Source organism: Sceloporus undulatus, chromosome 1, assembly GCF_019175285.1.
Source record: "Sceloporus undulatus isolate JIND9_A2432 ecotype Alabama chromosome 1, SceUnd_v1.1, whole genome shotgun sequence".
Taxonomy (NCBI): Eukaryota; Metazoa; Chordata; class Lepidosauria; order Squamata; family Phrynosomatidae; genus Sceloporus; species Sceloporus undulatus.
Window position 1 is genome coordinate 373,883,190 of NC_056522.1, and position 26,108 is coordinate 373,909,297.

Genomic DNA, 26,108 nt, shown 5'->3' on the forward strand with positions numbered 1-26,108 from the left:
TTTATGTGAATCAAAGTTGTTTTTCGGGCTCAAAATTGTATTAGATGATCTTTGATTTTTTCAGTCCTATGAGACCCCACATTTTCTAGCTTCAGGGAAATCTTTCCTGCCTCATCTTGCCTGTGTATCTGTGGGAAGGGCCTAGAAACCCTAAAGGCACCAAATCCTGTCTGATCTTGAAAGCTAAATAGGGTTAGTCCTTGGAAAGGAGATCATCAACCATTACCAGGTGCTGTAGGAAGGAAATGGCAAAAATCACCTCTGAGTATTTTTTGCCTAAGAAAACCCCATGAAATTCATAGGGTTGCCCTAAGTCGACAGGCAGGCAGTTTGAAGGCACATACATATATTGCGTCAGGAACCCTGGTGAAATGTATTTAAGTGAATTTAGACCCCTAGTCCTCTTAGCTTGAGAATGTCTTTTTCAACTGTCAGTGATTCACTAGTTTCCAAGAAAGAATTCTTCAAACAGTGAAGAACATGGGAAGGCAAAAGTTTCAGCTTGGGAATTTTTTCAAGTAACATTTGTATGGACACAGTTCTCCATATCCAAGGATTTTTTTATCCATGGATCCAAGCATCAATGGCTTGAAAATACTTTAAAAATATATAAATTCCCAAAAGCAAACCTTGGTTTTTCCATTTTGTGTAAGGGGCACCATTTTACTATGCCATTGTATTTAATAGGACTTGAGCATCCACAGATTTTGGTATCCATGGGGGTGCTGGAACCAAACTCCAGCAGAGTCTCCAGCAGAGTCTAAGGACCCATGCCATTGATGCCATCGAATGTTGCAATCTGCATGTAATGCTCTGGCCAGCCTTTTTGAGCCACACAACCTTTTCACCTGACTTGAGAATGAGACCTAAACCCACCCAACCCTTTCCAGTGGTAGCACAAATCACTTGTACTGGGCTATCTCTCACTCTTGCAGAAGCTACCTTGCTGTTACTGTCATTTCATTCATTTATTTATTTAAAGTAGTCAGAGACATAGTCTTGTTAGTCTGGAAAATACTTGTGCAAAGAAGCTGGCAGCATGAGCTTTTGTAGTCCTGAATCTACCGCATATGCTCCACTATACGTCAAGAAATTTATGCCCAAAAATTGACCCTAAAATCCTGGGCCAACATACAGTATATCTGGGTCAGTCCAGTAATAGTGCTTAGAAAGGTCCTGAAAGAAGCACTACTCTGTGTCCCTTGGTAGTGATTTCCGAAAGAGCTGCCAGCAGGGTGTGTGTGTGTGTGTGTGTGTGTGTGTGTGTGTGTGAAAAAGAGGTGATTCTTTTCCCGATCCAATGTTAAAGCCTTCTCTCCCCATCAAGCCCCACATTTAAATCCACTTCCTTTCCAATCTAATATTAAAGCCTTCTCTCCCCACCAAACCTCACATTTAAATCCACTTCTTTCCCTTCCCCATCCCGTATTAATGCCATCTCCTCCAGTATCTGGGAAATGGTGTTAACTAGTCAGGAGAGTTCCAGAGAAGAAAGAGGGATGGAGGTGGAGTTCCCCCTTTAGATCCATTATTATAGCCCCCTATGGTATATCCTTGACTTATCCATGAGTCATATCAAAATCCATGATTTTGACCCTTGACTTATACATGAGGTTGACTTGTACATGAGTATATACGGTCATTCTTCAGGTCTATGAAAGCTCATGCTACCAGCTTCTTTCAGTTAATCTCCAAGGTGCTACAAGATCCTTCTGCATACTTATTTAGAGCTTTTTAAACTTGAAAAGCACTTCTTTGAATCACTAAAAAGCAAAGCAATTCTGGCCTTGGGTTTTATAATATAAAGGACATAACATAAAAAGAAGAGAATGGGATTTTTTTTTTGCCGGGTGGGGGGGGGGGGAAGGGCAGATAAATTCTGCCAACATTTCCTTAAGTTACTGTTCTAATAACCAGATGGGATGCAGGCAACCTCAGCTGGACTGATGGAACAGGTACTTCCAAGTGATAGTTGTGGGAGAGCCAAAGATTATGCAGGAGAGCTGGTGAAGTAACTTTTCCCCTTGTCTTCCTTTACTTTGACCTGCTGAAATAATAATAATAATAATAAAATAATAATAATAATAATAAAAATGGCCACAGTCTCACTGTTGACCCCTTGCTATCCACTTAGTGAGCTGTAATATATTTTGAAAAAACTGTTTTTAAGGATGCTTTTCCAGACTGGCTTCTTACTGCTCTCTCTCTCTCTCTTCCCCCCCCCCCCCCCCCCCCCCCCGACTTTTGCAGATTTACTCTTATAGGCAGTAGTCAAGAAAAGCACAATGGAATTCTATGAGTCTACCTATTTCATCATCCTCGTACCATCAGTTGTGATTGCGGTGATCTTCCTCTTTTTCTGGCTTTTCATGAAAGAAACCCTGTATGATGAAGCCCTTGCGAAACAAAAGAGGGATCAAAAGTTTCCACCTGTCAAGACTGATAAAAAGAAAGCAGAGAAGAAGAAGAGCAAAAAGAAAGAAGCCCAAAATGGGACCCTTCACGAATCTGACTCGGAAAGCACCCCCAGGGACTTCAAACTGTCTGATGCTTTGGGGGCAGAGGACGAACATGTACTTCCTTCGCAGCTGAGTGTGACAGAAGCCCCCACCAACCTCCGAGAGCGCAAGAAGAAGGAGAAAAAACACAAAGGTAGTCCAGAGCAGCATGTGTCAAAAGAATCAGATGGAGCCAAGCCTGCTGGGAAGAAAGTAGAACCGGTACCTGTTACCAAACAGCCTACCCCACCTTCAGAAGTAGCTGTGTCTAAGAAGAAAGCTGGACAAAAGAAGCAGAAAAATGGAATAGGTATCCCTATGCTACAGCTTGGTTTGGGTGAGGGACGTGGGTAGTTTAGCCCATTATGTGTTAACTCTTATCTAAACACATTTATCCCATCTTCAGCCAGAAGTGTTCTCACAATGGTTTATACATTAGTAACAAACAAGATAGTTGCTGCCTGTGCACATAGAATACTGCGGAAGACACAGCACATAAAAAAAGGAGGAAGGGGAGAGAAGGCAAAAAATGAGCAAACTTGTGTATCTGTTCCTAACATTACAGGATTCTTAGTAGGACTAGCTGGAATGGAAACGAGCTGATCACAGTTTAGAAGAAGGCCTACAAAAAATAGTTTGGGAACAGTTGGAGCTAACTGTAGCATAGTGAAAGGTTGCTGACCTTACAAAAGGAATCAGAACTCATGACCATGCCAGATGATGTTGCATTACAAGTCCCACTGTCTGTCATTATTGGCTATGCTGGCTAGAGTTGATGGGAGTTGTAGTGCAACAAAATCTGGAGGACTTCAGGTTTCTCACTTCTACCATATCTATACTTGATGGCATCACTTCACTCTTGGTGCAGCCGGTGAGGCTCAGAGGTTGCAGATAACACCTGGCCACCACCTCACACAGGTACCTCATGCAGATAGCCGTGCTTTTTTTCCTTACAGGACAATTAGTTTCCAAAATGTTTGTGAGTGGAAGAGAGGCTCAACCCAGCTGCTCAAAAATGCAGTGAGAATAATAGTAAAGATGGGGGCAGATTTGGGAGCAGGTATTATTATAAGCTCTCACAAGACTTGCCTCCATCTTTGTATAAAATAGTAAAATATTTGTACTCCTTCCTCTCCCTGATGAAATTGTCTCCCTGAGTAGAATGTTTTAATCTTTTTCCCAGTTGGAGAGCTAATCCAAATACAGATATCTTCTTCACTGCTTGTGAAAACCTCTTAGGCTTCAATGAGTCTCCAAAGAAAATACTATCAGTTGCTGCCTCCCTATGGTCCAGATGAAGCCAGTCTTTACTGTGTTTAGCCAAAAGCTATTATAATTTGGTAGATGGTGTAAAACAAATAATCCATGATATGATACAATAAAATACAGTATATTATTGAATCCACTTTTTATAGGAGTGTCCACAGAACAGATAAATTAACTTTAAAGTTAATGATTAAACACTTTAAATGTGAGTAGTGAGGTTTTAATTTCCATGTGGAAACATTAATTAATAGTATGATATGTCTGAAAGGACAGTGTTTATGTTCCAATACTGGCACAGCGATAGAATTGTGGAGATCATCTGCTCCATCCTGCTCTGTACATTCTGAAGTTCAAGGTACAACTAAAGCATTTCAGGCAGATGACTAGCCTCTGACTAGTGCTTCCAGCAGCAGACACTTCCACCGTCAAACAGTTCTTACTTTTATGAAGTGTTTCCTGATGCTTGTTCATAATTCTCTTCCTTGCCATTTCTGGCAGTTTGTTTTAAGCTTCTTCTCTGGAGCAATAGAGTACCAGTCTGCTTTATCGTTGACTTGAACAGGATTCAGCATAAAGCCAAAGTGCAAATGTAGTCTTTGTGGGTGAAATGCAGGCTATTCTAAAGAAGCAATAGAAGACTTCCTAGCATGTCTGGGCTTCAGGGTAAAAATGCTCACCAAAACTTGTGGTCTGTCCATATTTCCAGAATTACTTCTGCAACAACATTCCTGTTTTTAAAGGACTTAATGTTTTTGCTTTGTTTGGGAGAGCCTCTTGTTGTCTCACCACCATTCACACACCTCCCTGAGTTCCCTTTTATGTTTTTAGCTGTGTCTTTAAGACCCACACAAGGGCATGTAAACCCAATATGTGTTCCCTCACTTCTTCCCTTTTCTTTCGTTCTTTTGGATATATTTTGGGTATTCCTTTCCTGAAATCTAATGATATGAAGTCCATTATGTTTGTGAATGGCAAGTGTAATAACCAGAAGGCTTGATCATAAAAACAGATTGGAGGATAATTAGGATGAGACAAAGCCACTTGTGTGGAAGCAGATTTATTGGTGAAGAACGGATGTGGTAGGTGTTATAGCAAAGCAGGCTCAGCCTTCTGCTCACTCTGGACTAGAAGTGTAAAATTACAGACATTCTTAAGCTATGGAAAAGCCCTGCTTTTTTGAGGCGGGGGGAGGAATGGGAATTCTTGAAAAAATTGGAAAAAAAATATTAGGATCCTTTAAAAATGAAAATCACTTTGTTACTTTTAACACATAAAATGATATACAGCTTGGTTAGACATAACATTATCAGGCACATGAAATGTATTATATAATTTGGTTATCCACTACATTATCGTATTTGGTTTATTCAGACAATAATTACAAATTGAATTTTCTTAATTTCAAAAAACCCATTGCAAATGGAATTACATGCTTATGAATAGTAAGGAGCTCTTGAACTGCATGAAAGGAACATCTTTCACTTTATTAATTTAAGAGGAACAGACTAAAAAAAAATCCCAGACTAAACAAAAATATCAGTATTATAAAAAGAAAATAATTTTATCTCCTCTTATCTTTCATAGTACCGAGGAAACATAAAATGCATATTCCCACAAAGAGAACTAAGAGAAAGCAAGAACAAGAATTGTGGTGATGTGAGATATTTGCATAGTCCTATGCAAAACTTTACATGTTAAATAGCTTTTAGAAATAAGGAGGGAGAAGTAAATATATGAACATCTTGTGTTAAATATTTTATTCTTAATCTAAAAGAGAACATCCAATAAACCATTTTTTACAATTTTTCAAGGAAAAAAGTATTTTGGAAAAAAAATCCTTCCACTTCCCAAACGTTTACCCCCCCCCCAGAATATTTACCTATCTACTCTAGATGATCCTTGTAATGACCCCACTGTGGTTCTCACACTTCTTAACCAGCAGTGCTTTCAGACTTCCCTACATTCTTCTTCTTAAGAGCATGCTTCTACCAGGAATTACAAAAAGAACAGATTTCTAGGGTCATTGGAGGAAGTGGATTGTTTGCTGTTGTTGTTGTTATATTTATGTATGGCCCACTTTCCCCCCAAAATTGAGACTCAAAGCAGCTTACAGTTTCATACAGTCATAGAATAATAGAATTATAAAGTTGGAAGAGGCCACAAGGGCCATCCAGTCCAACCTCCTGCCATGCAGGAACACAGTCAAAGCACTCCCAACAGAAGGCCATCCAGTCTCTGTTTAAATAACTCCAAAGAAGGAGACTCCACCAGCCTCTGAGGCAGTGTGTTCCACTGTCCAACAGTCTGATCATCTAGAAGTTCTTCCCCAGGTTTAGGTGGAATCTCTTTTCTTGTAGTTGGAATACATTGTTCCGGATCTTATTCTCTGGAGCAGCAGAAAAGAAGCTTGCTTCATCCTCAATATGGCACCCCTTCAGATATTTAAACAACACTATCATATCACCTCTCAACCTTTAGTGAAGGTTAAGAGGCGAAGTTTCAAAGGATAGTACAATTAAAATCTTACAAAAGTGACAATTGAAACAATTAAGCTGTTTTAAAACAGATCACTTGTTTGAAAATAGAATACAATTAAAAAAGGTAAAAGCACTTAAAAACCATATACTTTAAAACAGTACTGCATCTTCAGGACCGGATTCATTGGGGGAATCCCCTTTCTCCAAATCTCAATAGGACCATTTCTCTTATAATGGCAGTTCTTTTACCTTTTAGGCTGTAACCCTGCTAGAACACCGACATAGTGATCAGATGGGAGGCATAGTTATGTTGCACCAATAATATAATTCTATTAACTACAATTGAACATATTTATGAAGCTTTTATTTAAATAATTATAGACCACCTGTCTTTAATGTAATCCTATCTTTAATGCTTAGGCCCTTCTCCTCTCTAAAGAGTCTTCATTCAAACCTTCATCCTGTCTGACCCTCATCTTCATCGCTCTCATCCTTAGAGAACTTTCCACGCTCATTTTCTTCACTAATTACCAAGCACAACCAAATTCACATACTATCCTACTCCTGTCACCCACACTGCCCTACCTGTACTTAGTTGTTGTATGCCTTCACGTAGTTTCTGACTTATGGTGACCCTAAGGTGAACCTATCATGGGGTTTTCTGGGGCTGAGGCTATGTGACTCACCCAAGGTCACCAGTGGGTCTCCTTGGCCGTATGGGGAATTGAAACCTGTACTTGTATTGTACCTTTATGTAACGTCCCCATCCTTTGAGAATGCAGCTGTGGAGGCCCTCATGTCCCCATGTGTGTCCATTTGAAAGTCCTGGGGACGGGAAGCTTAGAGATGTACAATTTCTGGAAGTGTTAAATCCATGGACAAAATGTCCCCCCACCCCCCACCCTATGCTACCATTTTGTTCCTGGAGCTGGGGTAAGAAAGTTTTGGAAAAATTGGGTTAAAAATGACATCTTTTACAAACGGAATGTCACTTTGTTACTCTAGGAATGTGGTTTGGCACAAATTTACCCTGGTTGGTTTATTAAAAGTACAATTTATTTAGAAAATAATTACAAATTAAATTACAAATAATTACCAATTTAATTTTTTAAATGTTGGTTTGTTTTTTGTTTTTTTGTACAAATGAAGCTACAAAGTACTAAATTGTAACAAACACCTGAACTGTAAGAAACCTCTTTGAATTTGTCAGTTTATGAGAACTGAGCAAAAAAACCATCCTCTCCCAACAGAAGAAACAATCAGCAGTAGTAAAACAAGGGAAACTGTTTTGTCTCCTCCAGCAGACATTGCTATAAAAAGAAATGAGAAAAGGAAACAAGGGCCAGGAATCTAATCTGATCTGATACTCTATGGATGCTTCTCAGACTGTCTGATGTAGGGGAACTGGCATTATATTTTTCTAATGTGCCAGGAATCAGTATTCTGTTTGTGGCCATTGGCTGCAACTGCATTGGTCTACATCCTTGGGAGAATCCATCCATCCAACCATCCAACAAATAAGTAAATAAAGGAACACCACTTTTATGTGCTAGCCTAAAGAACTAAGCAAAAGAAGTACCCAGAAGCTGAAGCGGCTACAACAGGCTCTATCCCCTAAGTCTTGCAGATCGGAGAAGCAGGACACAGTTTCTCTACTATAGCTGTGCATTGTTGATTAGTTCTCAAGCCCCCACCCTGCAGTGTTGAGTACATCTATGTCCTGCCCATCCAAAGCAATGTCATAATGTCTCTGAATGATTTATGTGTTCATTATGATTTTTCCTTATGATGATTCTTCACAACCACTTCATGATGGACTTGGACTTCTTGACCCTAGGTCCAAAAAATATCTCAGCTCTAGATGTTGACTTCTAGCTCCAGGCAAGCTAGATGTCTTTTTGACTTGGGTTTCTCATTTTTAAAAAGGGAATACTTTTATAATGTATTGCAGAAGGAGTGATTGTGAGAGCAAACAGACTCTTATTCTAAGGAAAAGAGGAAAGTTTGCAAACAAAAGTGTCGTGAGCAGAGATTTTAATATTGGAAAATGGTTACTAAAATGGCTAGGTTTGTGTTTCACTTGTGTTTTTACTCTGAAATGAACAATTTAACTCCTTTTGCAAGAAGCCAAGCCTGTTTTTAATGGACTTGGATAAAGTCCTCATATCTGTGCTATTCTTGCTGTGTGCCGTCAAGTCGTTCCTGACTTTTGGCAACTCTAAAGCAAACTTGTTGGGGTTTTCTTGGCAAGATTTGTTCAGAGGAGGTTTGCTGTTACCTTTCCCTGAGGCTGAGCATGTGACCTGCCCAGAGTCATCCAGTGGGAATCCTGAATGGATTGCATGGGAAAGTGGCAAATGGAGCAGTTTGTGGAGAATGACTGTTTGAACATGTGTTTGAAAATCTACTTAGGTTTCAATTTAGAACAGCATCTGCAGAGCAAAAACATGTACTGGTCTTCTTCCAACCAATTTCAGAATGCTAGAAATGTGATACAAAGAGCTGCATAGAACTGCTTTTAAAGTGTTCAGTGCTAAAAGCAGATGTTTTTGAATGTTTGGATACAGGGCAGTATATAACTATTTGAATGCATAAAAAAGTAAGTACAATAAATGTAACATCAGTGTTTAGGCATTAAAGAGGGGTGTAATGATTCTTCCAAAGCTAAGTGATTTAGGCTGTGTTCTAGGGAATAACTCATTGGGTCTTACTTCTGTGCAAACATGTACAATTGTTGTGCTGCTCTCTCTCACCCGTGGATAGGGATTTGAGTATCTGTTGAAATCCCAGTGCAGGATGTAATAGGAGGAAAGCTGTGCTTCAGGAAGAAGTTGGTTAAAAGTACAAGTCAGCCATACAGGGAAAAGCTCCTGTTTAGGTTTGTATGCAGAGGATTTTGTTGCACTTTTCAGACTGTATGAAAGAAATAGCGTAAGCTTTCATTTTTTGTTGTTGTTATGTGTCTTCAAGTCATTTCTGACATGGCACTCCTAAGTGGACCTACGATCTTGGCAAGATTTGTTCAGAGGAGGTTTGTCATTGCCTTCTCTTGAGGCTGACTGCATGTAACTTGCCCAGGGTCACCCAGTGGGTTTCATGGTTGATATGGGAATTGGACCCTGGTCTCCAGATTCATAGTCTAACACTCAAGCCACTATGCCACACTGGTTCTATACGCTTTTGTAGACTTGGACTACTTTCTCAGATGCGTGGACTGAAATGTTGCCCAGGAATGAGCTTTAAATCCAGACTGTATGAATAGGCACAGAAATGCAAAACTTATGGGTTTGGTGATCAGTTGACAAGTTCAGTTTTAACTATGGTTGTTGAAGGACAAAGGCAGGAGGAAAGATGTTGCCTAATTTCAGGGTGGTTAGATGACCATATGAATGGTGGAGGGAATGTGTGTGCAGGCTGGGAACCAGAAGGAGTTACTATAAATGGAAAAAGATATTTCTTTTCTAGTTCCCAGCCTGCACACACCACATTTCAAAACTCCCTCCACCATTCATATGGTCCTTCAAGTTGCAAAATAGGTTTTCAGATATTACAGTCAGCTCTCCTTATCCATGGATTTCTTATCCACGAATTCAAGCATCTACGGCTTGAATATACTTGAAATATATAAATTTCAATAGGCAAACCTTGATTTTGCCATTTTATATAAGCACACCATTTTACCCTGCCATTGTAACTAATGGGTCTTGATCATCCATGGATTTTGGTATTCATGGGGGGGGGGGTCCTGGAACCAAACCTCAGCAAGGGCCCACTGTACTGTGCACCCATCTACCTCTTTTAAAAATCTTGCCTATCAATGCTCAAATCAGTAACTGGCCAACATAGAGAAAGGCTGATTTTACAGCCTTATTGCCAGCCAGCATTATACTGGTATCAATTCCACCTCAAGTCTTGAGAGATGAGGACATTAGTTTGAAAGCTACATGTTGGCCCTATACAGGATTTTTTGTGTGTGCCCCATTTACTAATCATAGAGAATAAGCCTCCATACATTAAATAAAGGACATCCCTTACAATGAGGGATATTGGCAATCCTAGTGTGAGCATGCATGTATGTGTAGTGAGATAATATATCACATGTATTGCAAGGTATTTTTATCCTAGAGATATAGTTGAGCTATATTTTTATTTATGAGATTTATATCCAGTCTTCCTCCCAAAACGGGAAGCCATTGAGAAAACAGTATGACAGCTACCCAAGTAAGGTGGAAGGTATTTATTCAGATAAAATTGATGCAATTCTCTTAGTGGTTGAATGGTATAGTTTGTTTCTCAAAAAGATGCATCAAGACAGCAGCACTTAGTCAACTCCTCTCTCCTTCTGTGGAAGACCTTTCCTGGACAGCTGAAATAGAACTTATCCACTAGATCAAAGTCTTAGCAGCTGCCTGAGCTCAGCACAATACCAATGAGGCAATACTTTATTAAAAGAAGTTGTTTCAAAATAGGATGTGGCGTAAGGACAAAGAGCTTGCTGCTTGGAACCTTCTGCCTTTCATGTGGAAGAAGCCTATTAGTACTGTAGGGTCTGCTTTGTCATATACAGCTTTGCCTTAGGAGGGAAAATTTCACCTGCTACTTGAGTGGACTTAATCCACCATGCTTTTGCATCTCCTGGTTTTGTTAGACCAAAGTTTTGCTTCGATTTGTGGAGCACAGCTTCGAAAATGGAGACATCCTCTTGGACCACGTAAGCTTTCAGGCCAAACAGGACTTGTCCCCAGGTCCAGATGTTCCAGTTGTGGGGGATGAATGAAAAAAGAGTGGTTGTGGTATGAATAATCCATCATGCGTTTTCTGTTGAAGTCCTGTTTTGACTATTTTCTTTTAAACCTTTCAGCCAGGTGCTTCTATTAAATTATAGCTGTACTTAGTGCTGTTTTAAGTATCAGAACAGATCTGTTATTACCAAGAAGATGTATGTGCATGAAATCTGTAAACTGCAAAGAGTTTTTATTTGTGAGCTACCTTGGGTCCCTTTCTGGGAGAAAGGTGGCATAGAAATAAAAATCAATCAGTCAATAAAGATTTGGAATGGGGAATGTCTTTTTATTGAATGATGTGAACAGAGACCCAGAGCACCCATCTTGTGGGTTTCCTGTTGACCATGGGTCTCCCATCTTAGTTTGTGGGAGACAATGGGTAGTTTTTGGCTTTCCTCAGAAGCAAAACACATTGAATTCCATGGTGTAGTGAGTAAACTCAAGAAAGTATTTCTTGGTTTAGGTTTTGGAGAGGGTGATTAACAAGTGCTACATTCCTTTGTACAGTCTATATGTGCTTTTGAGTCACCTGTTGGCTTATGGACCCCATGAATTTCATAGGGTTTTCTTAGGCAAGGGATACTCAGAGGTGGTTTTGCCAGTTTTTCCCCTCTGAAATATAGCCTAAAGCACCTGGTATCTGCTAGTGGCCTCCCATGCAAGTACTAACCAGGACTAACACTGCTTAGCTTCCAAGATCAGATGGGAACTGGTGTCTTTAGAGTATTTAGTTACTGATAATTGTTGATGGCATCACCTCACTTTATTATAGATCTGTTATCTTAGAATTATGATTTTAATGGTGCTGAGCTGTAGTACTATGTCTTGAATAAGTTGTTAGCCTCTCTGGATATTTTTGAGGAATTACATGATATTTAGATAAATAAAAGGGAGCATTCAGACACTCTAGAGTTGATGTAACATTTTCTACTTGCATTTGGAGGCCTTGAGCATTGACATTCGAGTCTGCTTTTGTCTGGAGAGCTTCAGCCTAGGTTCTTTTTCTTGGTCACAAAGTTAAGAGCAACAGTGGGCACCTCTGGAGGGTCTGAGACCCAGTTTTCTTTCACAGGACCCTCTGTGAACTGCATGAGTCTTGAAAATAAGCAGAGCAAAAAGTGTTGTTTTTGCAAGGTTCTGAAGATTTGGGGGGTTAAAGGATCTGCACCACTGAAAATCAAAATCACCACTCCTAGAGGCTTCTGCTATCCGAAAAATCACTTTTGGGCCTTAATGTCTTTTCTCTGCTTGGGAGCCTTGAGGAGGCCATGGGAGTGCACCTTGCTCACCCTGGTCCAGAGTGTGACATAATGTAGGGGGCTGACTTGAGTGTGGCACACACAAACATGCACACACAAAGCTATAAACCCTGGTGTTTCTCATCTTGTTTTTTTTTTTAAACAGATGACCAGGATGCCAAGAGTGATTCATTTCTATCCCCACCCAAAAAGCAAGATCCTCTCTTGGTACATCATGAGATAAAACAAGAAAGCGGATCAGGAAAGAAGAAAGTTTCGGCAAAGAAGCAAAAGACAGATAATGGTAATGGATCATTTCTTTTTAATGACTCATCATAAGTAGCTGTTGTTGAATAAAAGTAGCACTTGCTGAACCTGGGATCTTGATTTTCCAGAATTGAGGTTTAACCCCTCAGAATGCTTTCTAATGGAGAGGAGGGTGATTTATCCCAAAAGCCAATCAAAACTGTTTTAGATATTTGGGTAGAGAGTGAGAGAGGGACGTCTGGTTGGCAGTTGTGGTAATGGTTGGCATGTGTCATTATGATCCAAGACATGCCTGAATTGGGAGCAGCCTTGTAATTCATCCTTGTTGCTAATAATCAATAATGGAGTCTTAGTGTACCTTGAAGGCAAATAACTGCATTATGGTTTCTTGAGCTGCAGTCCACTTTATGGGGAATCTAGTCCACAAAGGCTTGGGTATATTGGTTAATGTTAAAGATTCAGAATATCAGCAAAAATAGCAGACTCAAACACTTATCAGCATTCTGGGTACACATATGAGCTGAATTAACTATAGACTGGATCTTAAAAATGAAAAAGCACAGAAACTTGTGGGTAAACATTTCTACCTCAAAGGATTTTATTTCTGACCCTCAATGTTGCTCTACTGAAGATGAAGCATTTGAGGCAATAAAATGACAGTTTTGAGACAGTCTATTTGGGGACTAGATCTTTAAACCTAGATCTGCACTGGCATTATATTACAGGTAGCATGAGAAAAGTCTATATTGCAGCTTCTCCTAAAAGTTGGTTCTTTGTGGACCTATCTCTGTTCAGAGGCATTTTGACCCCTGCTAATGGACTCTTGTTAACTCTAATAAGAATTTTATAGGGTATTGCTACTTTCAGTTTATTGATTATATGTTGTTTTTCTCTTATTTCTGTACATTTTTAAAAAAGTCACATTGCAAACAGTTTCCACTTCCAGTGTGTGAATGTACGTACTGTTTTTATAATTGTATGCTTCTTTATCCACTTGGTGCAACTTGAAGCATGCTGTGATACCTTATCCACAAGTAATATTTGGACAATATCTTTATTAAGCCGACTCAACATTACGAACAACATTAAAGCTTTCAGCTTTTTCAGAAGTCTTTGTCATGAAAATTTCAAAATATTGCATTACAATTTGTGACCTTAAGTTGGCTTGATAAAGATATTGGCCCATCTGTTTTTTGGAATTGCTTTCCTTAAAGCCAAAAAGTTTACATTTTGCTTCTTAGCCACAATAAACGTCTTAACAAGAGGGCTGTTCATCTGCTTTATAGCTCATCTTAATGTTTAAAGTTCATGACAAGAAATGGTCTCTACATCTACTATTAATGTTTTCCCTCAAAGGAATGTGCCTGTGTCGCTTCTGTGACAAGGGTGAACATCAAACACTGGTGTGATTAGTTTTTTGTGGGTTTTTCGGGCTTTGTTCTAGAAAATTTTCTTCCTGATGTTTCGCCAGCATCTGTGGCTGGTATCTTCAGACTTCGACTTCACACTGGTGTGATTGTGTCCATCAGGACTTATCTGTCCCAGAAATCTCTGTTCAGCTTTCCCATAAACAGCTCAAGGGTTTGACTCCTGGGTCAAGCAATGGTATGCCAAGAATCCAGGCAGCAGCTTTATGTCTGAATTAATAGCACTCTGCACTAGTCACTCTCATGATCCTTGTGGAAGTGGCACAGAGGTGCTCACGTAACCCTTTTGGAAGGTTTTTTTAGATGTTCATAAAGAATCAGTCTGTGAGGTTAGTAATTTTTCTTAGGTTTCAGCTGTCTGACAGTGTTAAGGTGGGCAACAGATTGGGAGGCAAGGACCATTTTCTCCATGCAATGAAGGGGCTCCATCACTCTCAGTGCAACCAAAAGTACACTCTCAGTTTTTGTTTTTTGGCTTAAACTTTCTCATGTCTAGGCTTGAGACATGCTAGCTGTGGAGTTTGTGGGTTTGGAGGGGAAGTAAAGGGACCCAAATCACCACATCTTAGTTGCAGTTGGGGTATTTTTCTACCAATTTTGGCTAGAAAAAATCTTTTTGGGGGAAATCTCTTAGTGCAGCTCAAAACAGGTTGAAGGGGCCCATATATGGTCTGTGGGCTGCTCTTTCCCCACCCTGTTTTAGATGACAGTGAAGGAAGAGGTAGTAGGCGGAAGTGTTGGTGCAGGAGCTAGGTTTCAGGAGCTTCCTGCATCTCACACATCTCAGGGGGTATTGGGTAGGAAGAGGGATTATTGATCCACTCTATTAAAGGCTCCTGGTGAACCTTTGGGTAGTAGAGCCCTCTTCTGTTTTCCAAAGGAGAGAGCAGAGAGTATTGGGCTAACCCAATGTTGGGCAGTCTTCTACTTGAGGAAGGAAACCTTTGGAGGGTGTGGTTAAGTGCTGGAAATGACTTTGGCTATGGTTCAGCACTGGTGAACAGCTCCCCTACTCCCAAAGAGAAGATGATATGGACAGTAGAAAAAGAGAGGGGTTTGATCCCAAGGAGAGCTACGAAGATACAAATCAGGGTGACTTATTGCAAACCCCAGGTGGATGCTTTCAAGAGATTCTGAGGAAATTATTCCTCTTTTTTCTTTAGCCTTGCCAAAATGTTGGCCTTTATGGAAAAGACTGAAGCAGTAGAGGAATAGTATTAAATGGCAAGCCTAGACATGAGAAAGTTATGTAACTGGGGATGTAAAAATCTGATGATGAATTGCCTGGTGATTGGATGGTAGTTTCTGAATCAGTGCTTGCTTGTGCAGTCAGACTCATAGTGGTAAACCTCCCTGCCCTATCAGCTCCCTGTTGAAACATGAGGAGTCTTATTGGCGGCCGGCCGGGGGGGGGGATGTTCAGACATGCAGTATGCTCCACGCTCCACCTAAGCAGACTGAAAGATGAATAATGCTGGCCAAATAAGCAACGGATGTTGCTTGGGTTGTTGGTCTTCTTTCTGGGGCTGAGAAAGACATAAGATAAATATGCAGAGTGATTTTAGCACCATCTGCTGGTACTGAAGTGTAGACATGGATACTGCAACACTGATATTAAAACATTATTCGGCAAGTCTGCCCAAGTGCTGCTACGTATGCAGGTTCCATCACGCTTGTGTGGTCTTGGCTCTACTGTACTATAGCAGAGAGGAAGGAGTTATGTGACATCTTATGCTGTAACTGGGCTCACAGCTCTGTGCTTCAGTTTGTGCCACTGTACGCATGCTAATGGTTTCCCTCTATAATTCTGCAGACCTTTCCAGTTGGAGTCTATATACATATGTGTATTATAACTCTGTGCCACTGAACCATACATTTGAGTCGTATTGTAGAGTGTACAGGTATTTCTAGGTGGCCAAAACAGAAGTGGTTATAAAACACAGACAGCCCTTGGTCACCTTGGTGGATGACCTACACAGGGAACTGGACAGTGTTTCCCTGTTGATTCTGTTGGACCTCTCAGTGGCTTTTGATACCATCAACCATGATATTCTTCTGGACTGCCTCACTGGTATGGGACTTAGAGGTACTGTTTTACAGTGGCTCCCTTCGTGGGGGAGGGGGCATTGTCAGAAGGTGATGCTAAGGGATGCCTGCTTGACCCCCTGGCCTTTGACCCATGGGGTCCTTCAAAGTTCTGTTTTGTCCCTTATGCTATTTAACATCAAACCACTGGGAAAACTTGTCCAGAGGTTTGGGGTGCGGTGCCATCAATATGCTACTCCTTTTCACCTCAGTTTGGGGCTTGCTTATCATGGTCTTAACCCAGGGGTAGGCAAACCTTTTGCGCCGGGGGGGGGGCCGAAGCCAAAAAATAAATAATTAAATAATTTTTAAAAAAAGAAAGAAATTAAATAAATAAATAAACCGGGACAAATGTAGGACAAACGTTCAAATGGAGGACACTTTTTTAAATGGAGGACATGCGAAAAAAATGCTGCTTTTTTAAGAAAATGTTAATATAAACGCATGTTTCTGAGGCTTCTATAGACAATTGCCCCCCTTGCCCGCCGCTTGCCCACCGCTTGCCCCCCTTGCCCGCCTCCTCCTGATAGGCCAAAGGCCCCACGCCCTCACGCGAGAGGCCAAAGGCTGCGGCAGCAATCGGCGGCAGGACTGGGCTGGGGCCGGTCCCAAGGCCTTGCCGGGCCGCAGGTTGCCTACCCCTGGTCTTAACCAGTACATGTTGATACTTGTACTGTAGAGAAATTGAGTGTCCTGTCTCTTCTCAGGGGTGGGAGGGACAAGACTACTCTTGCATTGCATTATGGTGGGTGTAGTAGCTGCTATGTTAACATTAGGATATATATGCTTTAGTGTGGTGTAATGAAGATACTGGAATCCCAAAGACAGTGTAGAAGTGCAAACTGTATTTCCCTTTGTTCAGTGGCATATACTTTGTAAAGTAACTTTTGTCAACCTGGTGTCCTCCATATACGTTGGGAGTTCTAGTCCAATTTATATAGCAGGCAGCAGGCTACAAAGGATGTCCTAAGAAATATATTTGGGAGTGTCCTTAAACTGAAGCAATCTGAAATACGTGTTGTAGGATGTCATATTTCTTATTGATGCTTTGACCTAAAGTATGAGGTCCTTCTTTGTAAGTTAAAGCCTGTATGTGAAGTAAAACGTAAATTGTAAAACAGGAGTGTCCCCAATTCAAATCTGTCTTCTGTCCTGAATAACAATGTTATGAATGAACAGTTATCTCTATCAATGGACCCTTGTCTATATAGAGGTAATACTGACTTACCTTGTTAGAATGTATTTGGAATTTTTTAAAAAGTGTTATTATTAAAAAGTATTATTTATTTATTATTTATTAAAGTTTATCTATTTGGTAGGCTGAGGTACAGGATTAGATATGAACCTGTTATTTCATAACACAGGTTAAGTTTCTCATTTTATGTCTTGATATTTTGTAATATTTGAATATACATAATGAGATATCTTGGAGATTGGACCCAGACCTAAACACAGAATCTGTTTATGTTTCATGTACCCTTTATACTCATAGCCAGAAAGTAATTTTATGCACAATATTTTAAATAATTTTGTGCATAAAACAAAGTTTATGTGCATTAAATCGTCAGCAAGCAAACGTGTAACTATCTCAGCCACATATTTAGACAGTTTTGGATTTTGGAGTGTTTCAGATTTCTGGATAAGGGATACTCAACCTCTAATAGCTTGTCTAACTGAAACAATCATAGTGTTTTCGTTGTTGCTGTTGCTGATAGTATTCATAGTAATTATTTATATAGCACTCTCAAAGCACTTCACATTAGTAATCTTGTAAATCTTACAGTCAATGCTACAAAGTGAGTGAATGCTCTTATTACCATATTACCGATAAGAATGGTTGGAGCTTAAGAAACTGATTTACACCTGGTACATTCTTGCTTGAGGCCAAATCCAAACTGAGGACTTCTTGATTCTTTGCTCAGTTTGATAGCCACTGTTCCATACCAATTCTGCTGAACTTAAGTGAAAAAAGGGATCAGATTTCTTAGACACAACAGGAATGTTTAGAGTGGTTTAAAACAATGCAAGTCAAGCTAATTATAAGGCTTAATACAACTCACTAGGTTCATTGTGTTCCCTAAAATTCTAGTTATGACCTTGGTGGATGAGCCTTTGATTCATGCAACGACTTACATTCCTCTGATGGATAATTCTGACCAGAACCTGGCAGTGGAAAAAAGAGAAGTGGCTGACTTAGTGAAACAAGATGGAATTGAAGGGATGCAGAAAAGCAATGCAAAGAAACTGAAGAATGAAACTGATAAAGGTACAGACAAGGGGCTAGTGGATTGAGCTGTGACGCATTGAAATGTGCTTGGGTCAAGGGGATTCTGAGGTTTCTTTTCCATCCTATCCTTTCCCTTTATGGTAGAAGTGGAAAATTTGAGCAGATGTTTAACTTCTTGAAAATGGGCTGGGTGGGAAGAGAATATTTTGGTGGAACCTTTTAGTAATTGTGAGGAGGTGCAAAAATTTAATTTGCATCCCATGTCCCTGTTGCCACCATCCCCTGGTTTGTCTCTAAACACTCTTTGAATCAAAGTATGGTAATTGAAATATTTTAGCAAAGAATGACAAAGTTGTTTTCCAAGACTTTTTGTTGTAGTATGTACAGAGACATGACACATTAATTACTGAGAGATTTTTTGTTTGTTGCAACCTACAGATGTATACAACATGTTCTTTAGCAGACAGGTGTACATATTACACATTGTTGTCAGAGAAGATAAAGAGTTTTTGCTAAAATATTAGACTTGTTAGTAACTGTTAGGAGAAGGGCAAGGTGAATAGATCATTGTTAGGGTAGCAGACAAAGAAACTGAAGGTAGAACTTCATGTTATAGTCACAATAAGGCATTTGGATGATAACCCTGGCAATCTTTTTGGTTGCCTCCATATGTGTAATGTGTGTACATGTTGTAACACTATTCAGGGGCCATACATATTATAAGCTTTTGAAGCTCCACTGACTTCTTCATTGGGCAAAGGTGTTAAAAAACCTAGTGGAGAAAGAAAGGGGAAAAAATTGACAATGTTAGTCATAGCCCTACATTGGTCAAGATGTTGTGGTTGTTGTCCTCAGTTCAGATGGCATAGAAGGGTATTGATGCAGGCAGGCCCCTCCTGCTTCTGGCCATGTGGGTACTGCTAAATTCAGTTCAGGAAGTAAATATTAGCAAGACAAAAAACTATTGCCTTTAAGATCCAGTTTGTCTCGAATCCTTTGTGAGGCCCCTTTGTTGGGAAGAGAACACTGAATTTCTCAGGAAGCCTCATGCTTTTGCATCAGGAATTGTATTATTATTATTATTATTATTATTATTATTATTATTATTAACCTTTATTTATGAAGGTAAAACTGAAATGTCCTGCAGCACTTTTGATGAGCATCAATGCCATGAGATGTGGTTGATTTTGAAACATACATCTGGCTAATGCACACACTGTTAATTCAAATGTAATATTGTAGGCATTGCCCCTGCTCTGTACTTTTAATCCAGCTGTCCACTTTCATTATGCCTCTACAGCTTTATCACTTGCGCGCACTTTCCCCATTATGTTGATTCCATTATCCAAATGTCGATAATTCTTTCCCTTGTACAACCTGGGATTTGCCCACCCAAATTAGAAACACCCCCCCTCCCTGGTTTTGAGCAATAAGCTTCTTGGGGGACTCAGCACAAGGTTTTCCTGTATTTATTAGAGGACAGTGTTCTGAGGACATGACTTTGAGCCATGCCTTTCACCTCCCTGGTGAGAATGTTGCTGCCTCTTTGATGTTTGCATTGGTCTGACCTGTTTGAATAAGGTTTGATGCTGTCTTGAATTAAGGTTGGCCTGTTCCAGAGACAGCTAATTTATCTCATTTATCTCAGGGAGATCTTGTATAACTTAAGGCAATAGTCTGAAAGTGAAACAACCCTACATAGTTCTGTATGGAAGATGGCATTTTCCAGCACTGAGGTCTTCAAAGGAATACAGTCAGCTGTCTATTTTTGTGGGGGATCCATTCCCCACACACACACCCCTGCGAAAACAGAATTTTGCACATATTCAAGCCCCATAGGTTTGAATGGGGCATGTGCCCCCAAGGGGCCTTGGACACGCGCCCCATTTTAATCCCCTCCTTGCGTGTAAGTGAAGGTTGCTCCGCACAAGTAAGAGAGGGTTGCGGATATGAAGTCCATGAAAACAGAGGGGCAACTGAAGTGAACACATTATGTGGCAGCACAGGGTCTTCATTTTGAGTTGAGGAATCACAAAACCATAGAGTTGGAAGAGACCACAAGAACCATCCAGTCTAACCCCCTGCCGCGCAAGAATAGCCAATCAAAGCACTTCTGACATATGGTCATCCAGCTTCTGTTTAAAAACCCCAAAGAAGGAGACTCCACCACACTCTGAGGCAGCATATGTCACTATTAAACAGCTCTTATTGTCAAGAAGTTAATACAGTGTGCCCACGTCATACGTGGTTTTCAGCATATGCTGAAAGCTGTGCTGGAGCACGCGTTCCATTGTTCCTTTGTCGCTGCGCCGCCGCATGCATGAGCCCCATTCAGTTAAATGTTGAGGTGGAATCTCTTGTCCTGGAGCTTGCATCCATTGCTCCGCGTTCTAGTCTCTGGAGCAGCAGAAAACAAGCTGATTCCCTCCCTCCTCAAAATGACATCCCTCCAAGTATTTAAACAGGGCTATCATATCACCTCTTAACCTTCTCTCCTCCAGGCTAAACATCCCCAGCTCCCTGAGTCTCTCCTCATAGGGCATAGGTTGCCCTCTTTTGGACACACTCTATTTTCTCAATGTCCTTTTTGAATTGTGGTGCCCAGAACTGGACACAATATTCTAGGTGGGGCCTGAGCAGAGTGGAATAGAGTGGCACTATTACTTCCCTTCTAGACACTATACTTTTATTGATGCAGCCTAAAATTGCATTGGCCTTTTTAGCTGCTGCATCACACTGTTGACTCATGTTCAATTTGTGGTCTACTTGGACTCCTAGATCCCTTGCACATGTACATAGGTTTGGAGGTCTATCCAGTCCAAACCTGGTTTACTGATATAAAAAATCAGAAGGGAAAGCAAAAAGAGCCCTGAAATTGCCCATCATAAAAGATGCACTTGGACAGCAGACTAACCAAGCAGGCCCAATGGTTGCCTGGCTGTAGAATTCTCACTCTGGCAAGCTATGTAATATTTTTATTTAAATTTTAGTCATTATTTCTATATCCATCTATACATATACATTAATATAGCTCAAACTATGTCTTTTGTCCTCTTTATTAGCTATTTATAAGACTTATGGTGGCTGTTATGACTTTTCTTAGTCAAAAGGAAGAAACCGTGAATAAAATACTTGGTTGCATTCTATATTCATTTCTGTATTCATTTCTGCTCAGAGGTTTAGCACAACTGAGTTTAATTGAGCTCTCTCTTTGCTAGGTGGAAAAGTTCTCTACTCTTTCTTTGGACAATGTCCGTTGGTATATGAACTAAATGTTGTAGGAAAAGGCTTTCATTTTACCCTGCCCTCTTATTGTGATAAGGAAGAAAAGTTAAAAGGAAAAATAAAATGTGTGCATTTGTGCACACCTTCAAGTCATCTGTTGACTGTGACGACTCCATGAATTTCATAGGGTTTTCTTAGACAAGGAATACTTAGAGGTGGTTTTGTCAATTCTTTCCCCTGAAATATAACCTAAAGCACCTGGGATTCATTGGCGGTCTTCCATCCAAGTAATAACCAGAGCTGATCTCATGCTTAACTTCTAAGATCAGATGGGATCTAGTGCCTTTAGGGTATGTATGTACTCCATGTTAATTGCTGCTGGTGGTTTAATTGTAGAAAATGCAGAAGTGAAGTTTAAGGATTTTCTCTTGGCTATGAAGAACATGATATTCACAGAAGAGGAAGCTTTGAGTGTGGTGGAACTGCTAAAGGAGAAATCAAATGTGATACAAGATGTTCTGCAGAAGGTATGTGCTGTCCTTGTGACTGTATAAGTTAGAGATGGAGGCTATTGAGTTTATTTAGATATTCATAGTTAATAGCTGCTTTTGGAATCTGGTAATGTCAATACTGGATCTGACAAAAGGCCTATTTAGGCTAGCATCTTGTCCTGAAGTGCGGTAGTCATTCCATAGCCACTGATATTCAGAGGCATACTACTTGTGATATTGGAGGTGATATATATCCATCCTTACAAGTAGCCACTGATGTCAATGAATTTATCAAATCTCCTTTGAAAAGTGTGGCAACTGATAGCCATCACAACAGACAGCATTGAATTCCATAGCTTGACCTCTAATTGAGTGATAATGATTTTATATTGATATCTGTTTTTATCTTCTTGTGTGCCACTTGGTTTACTGGCACAGGGCATCGAAGTTCTGTAACTAAAATTATGACACTCAAAATAGTTGGTTTCCATATAATGCAGTCTTTCCAGTCACATTTTTTCTGCACTTTTTAGTGTGTGTGTATTTGTTTTTGAGGCTTGCCTGCTTTTGTATTTGATTATTTTTGTGCTTTTTGCCAAGTCTTTTCCTTCTTGAGTTGGATTCCTTTCCTTGTCATAAGGCAAAGACATTTTCTTTTTGTTAGGTGTCAAAATTTAGTTCATCCAGGTGAGACCTCTTTGAGACTAACTGTGCTTCATCTTTCACATAGTCTCAAAGGTGCTACTACAAGATCCCTTTGCATACAATAGACCATTGTTTATCATGACAGGAAGAAGCTTCAGCAAACAGTTCCATCTTCTACTTTTTGCCTCTGGTACAACCACAGAAGGGCACATGTGATTTTTGCTTATCATTTTATCTGATCCTGAGACCAGTTGATGTTGACTGGTTTGTTGAAACAATTTAACTTGAGAAGACATGAATCTTCTCTTAGGCATGTTTCTTTCACCATAACCACAGTTTATGTTTTGGATGTAACACTGGACTCAGTCAAAAACAGAAGCAGAAGTTTCTGAATTTCTTGTGGTCATGGTGAAGGAGAAGGGTGGTTTGTTAGTACGTGCTCATTACATCTGCTTGACATTACAGTTTATTGTGACATCCAGTCTGGCTCTCCTCTTCATCTTACCTTCAATGTGTTATTGTTTGTTGCAGGCCAGTAAGGGAGAGTCAACTGTAGCCTTACATCAGCTGCAAGAAAAGGACAAACTCCTTGTAGCCTTGAAAGAAGAAGCTGCTGTTGCAAAGGAGCAATGCAAACAGCTCTCTCAGGTACATTGGTTCCCAGGGAAAATAAATGTAGCACAACTGTACTTGCCTAGTGAGGAGAGGGGGTGATTCTTGGAAACATTGCCAATTCATGAATACTGGCTTAAGAAATTTCCAAAAAACCTGTTTAGGATCTGTGAGGCTAGGCTGCCTTTTCCAGCTCTACAACAGGAGGTATAAATCAGAATCTTGTAAGGGAAATGTAACATGTAAATATAAATGCTAAGAGGAGCTGTGAAAAGTTGATGAGGGAAGCACATGTATCCATCTTCACTCTATCCTGTCCTCCCCTTTTTTGCATCTGGTCAACAGCAATTTGCCCAACTCACTTTAACTTACACATTGTATTTACCCTCCTGGTCCCCATTATCTATCTTTTTCTGGTGTAGCCCTCACACAGCCTTTTGTGCATAAGTTCTCCCACTCTGAGCTACTCCATAGCAGCTTGAGAAGACATGATTCTTCTCTTAGACATGCTTCTTTCACCAAACTGTAGTCAACATTAACCACAGTTTATGTTTTGTATGTAACACTGGACTGAGTAAAAAAAAAAAAAAAAAGGAAGCGGAAGTTGACAACCACTCCATTGTTGTCCCTATCTCCCAGAATTTCCACAAGGGAGCTACACTTAGAGCTTCTTCTTCCTCACTCCCACATGGAGGCTTTGACTTATCTGTAGCCTTCCTTCTCAACTTAAATGAATACTAAATAGGCACACTGGATTTGTTGGCTTTATGTTCTTGTTAAACCTTGGCAGGAATTAAATATGTTTGCTTGCAGAAATGAGGCATCAGTTGATATTTTCCTAGGAGCTGGTGTCAGAGAAGGAAAGGAACAACTTAGTTGCGGCAAAAATGAGAGAGCGAATTGGCACCCTGGAAAAAGAGCATGGTGTCTTTCAGAACAAAATCCATGTAGGCTACCAGGAAGCCCAACAGATGAAGATGAAGGTAAGAATCATAACCTCAATTGTGTGTTTATGTGCCTTCAAGTTATCTGTTGACATATGGTGATCCCATGAATTTAATAAGATTTTCTTAGACAAGGAATACTCAGAGGTGGTTTTGCTAGTTCCTCCCTCTGAAATATAGCCTACAGCACCTGGTATCCCTTGGTGTTCTCCTCTCCAAGTACTAACAAGACTGGCCCTGCTTACCATCCAAGATTAGAAAGGATCTGGTGCCTTTAACTATGTTGTAACCCGCCTTGAGCCATGAGGAGAGGCGGGTAAGAAATACATTTATTATTATTATTATTATTATTATTATTATTATTAGTATTTAGGCCTTGTCTTCCCTTGGTACTAATACAAAAAATAAAGCAGATTGGGTGATATATGGTGATTTAGGCTTCCAGAAAGAAGGAAAAACCTTTGATATGTGACTGGGAGTAGGAATGGCTGGATCCATGTTTGTTTCCAGTTCTGTGTTAGTTTCTCCTGTATTCCCTCATTCTGTCTTATTTCCTCAATAATCTCCTGTTTTTATAAAAATGCAACCCTCCCTTTTTTAAATGTATTTTTTAAACGTAATATTGATTTTAATGCATTTACCTATAGTGGTTTAAGTGTATGACTATGTCTCTGGAGACCAAGGTTCAAATCCCTGCTCAGCCATAAAACCCAATGAGTGACCCTGGGCAAGTCACACTCTCTGAGCTTCAGAGGATGGCAATTGCAAACCCCCTCTGAAGCAACCTGCCAAGAAAAACCCTTTTGTAGGTTTACCTTAGGGTACCCATAAGTGAAAAATGACTTGAAGGCAAAACTACATGACACACACACACACACACACACACACACACACAAATATGCATTCTGGCATGTTTTTGTAAGCCTAGATTTACATTTTTAAAAATCTAGAAAAGTACAAAACCTACGGGATAACTGTATTTGATCCATATATTAATCCAGAAAGACAAGAACAAATTGAGTAAAATTGTTTTTTGGACTTTTGTTGGAAAATAGAAATTGTACAGTGGTCCTCTCATCCATATGTTTGCCCCTGCCCTCCATCTCTAGTTTCAGCAACTTCGTGAGCAGATGGAGGCAGAGATCAATCGCCTGAAGCAAGAGAATGGTATTCTGAGGGATGCTGTCAGTACTTCTACCAACCAAATGGAAAGCAAGTACGCTACTATGGTGATTCCACCCAAGCAATCATTTTCTTGAATCCGCAGTTATTTTATGGAGCTGTTGAGCTTCTGAAGTGGTTGACACACATTGTGTGCGTACCCTAATTTTGGTTGGAACCCACTGTTAGATCCAGTTCAGTGTATTAAGTTCAGCGGTCTTGGGAAGAAGGTACTAGCTGTGTTGTGAGGAGTGGAAGATATTCATAAAAGGTAATGGAGGGGACCGCCTGCAAATGGCTTGGATTTTGAAAGTGAAGGCAGTCCTCATCACAATGTCACCCTGAATGTACCCAATTTCATCTGATTTTGAAAGCTAAACAGGATTAGTGTTTGGATGGGATGCCACCTGGGAATCCCAGAGATGTCCAGATAGTGCTAGGAATGAATCATGCTTGAAGCCCTGAGTACCCACTGCTATCTGTCAGAGCTGATAATACTGGGCTAAATAGATCAATTGTTTTGACTCAGTACGAGACAACTTCTTGTGTTTCTTACAGCTAACAATTACTCAGTTAGGTGGACCTAGGGAGGAACCAGGCAGAGCAAATAGAAACCTGGACCTGTAATTTGATTTTTCCTTCCTCTGATCTCCCTTATACACACTCACCTAACTTCTGATGACTGCTCCAGACTGTATACTAAAGTATAGTGCTTCATTCCTTCCTGTGAGTTAATATTACATGCTTGTGTACTTAAGAGC

The 26,108-nt window shown here is 40.2% G+C and overlaps 1 protein-coding gene across 1 annotated transcript in view; it reads left to right on the top strand.

The window, feature by feature from the left end:
• The first annotated feature begins 2,250 nt into the window (after positions 1 to 2,250).
• The window catches only part of KTN1 (kinectin 1), a 257,646-nt gene continuing 233,788 nt past the window's right edge, over positions 2,251 to 26,108 (top strand). The window contains 7 exon segments of the mRNA XM_042446464.1: positions 2,251 to 2,808; positions 12,430 to 12,567; positions 18,132 to 18,308; positions 21,891 to 22,021; positions 23,162 to 23,278; positions 24,085 to 24,225; positions 25,296 to 25,402. Coding sequence (XP_042302398.1) covers positions 2,286 to 2,808; positions 12,430 to 12,567; positions 18,132 to 18,308; positions 21,891 to 22,021; positions 23,162 to 23,278; positions 24,085 to 24,225; positions 25,296 to 25,402 — 1,334 coding nt within the window. The 5' untranslated portion in view covers positions 2,251 to 2,285.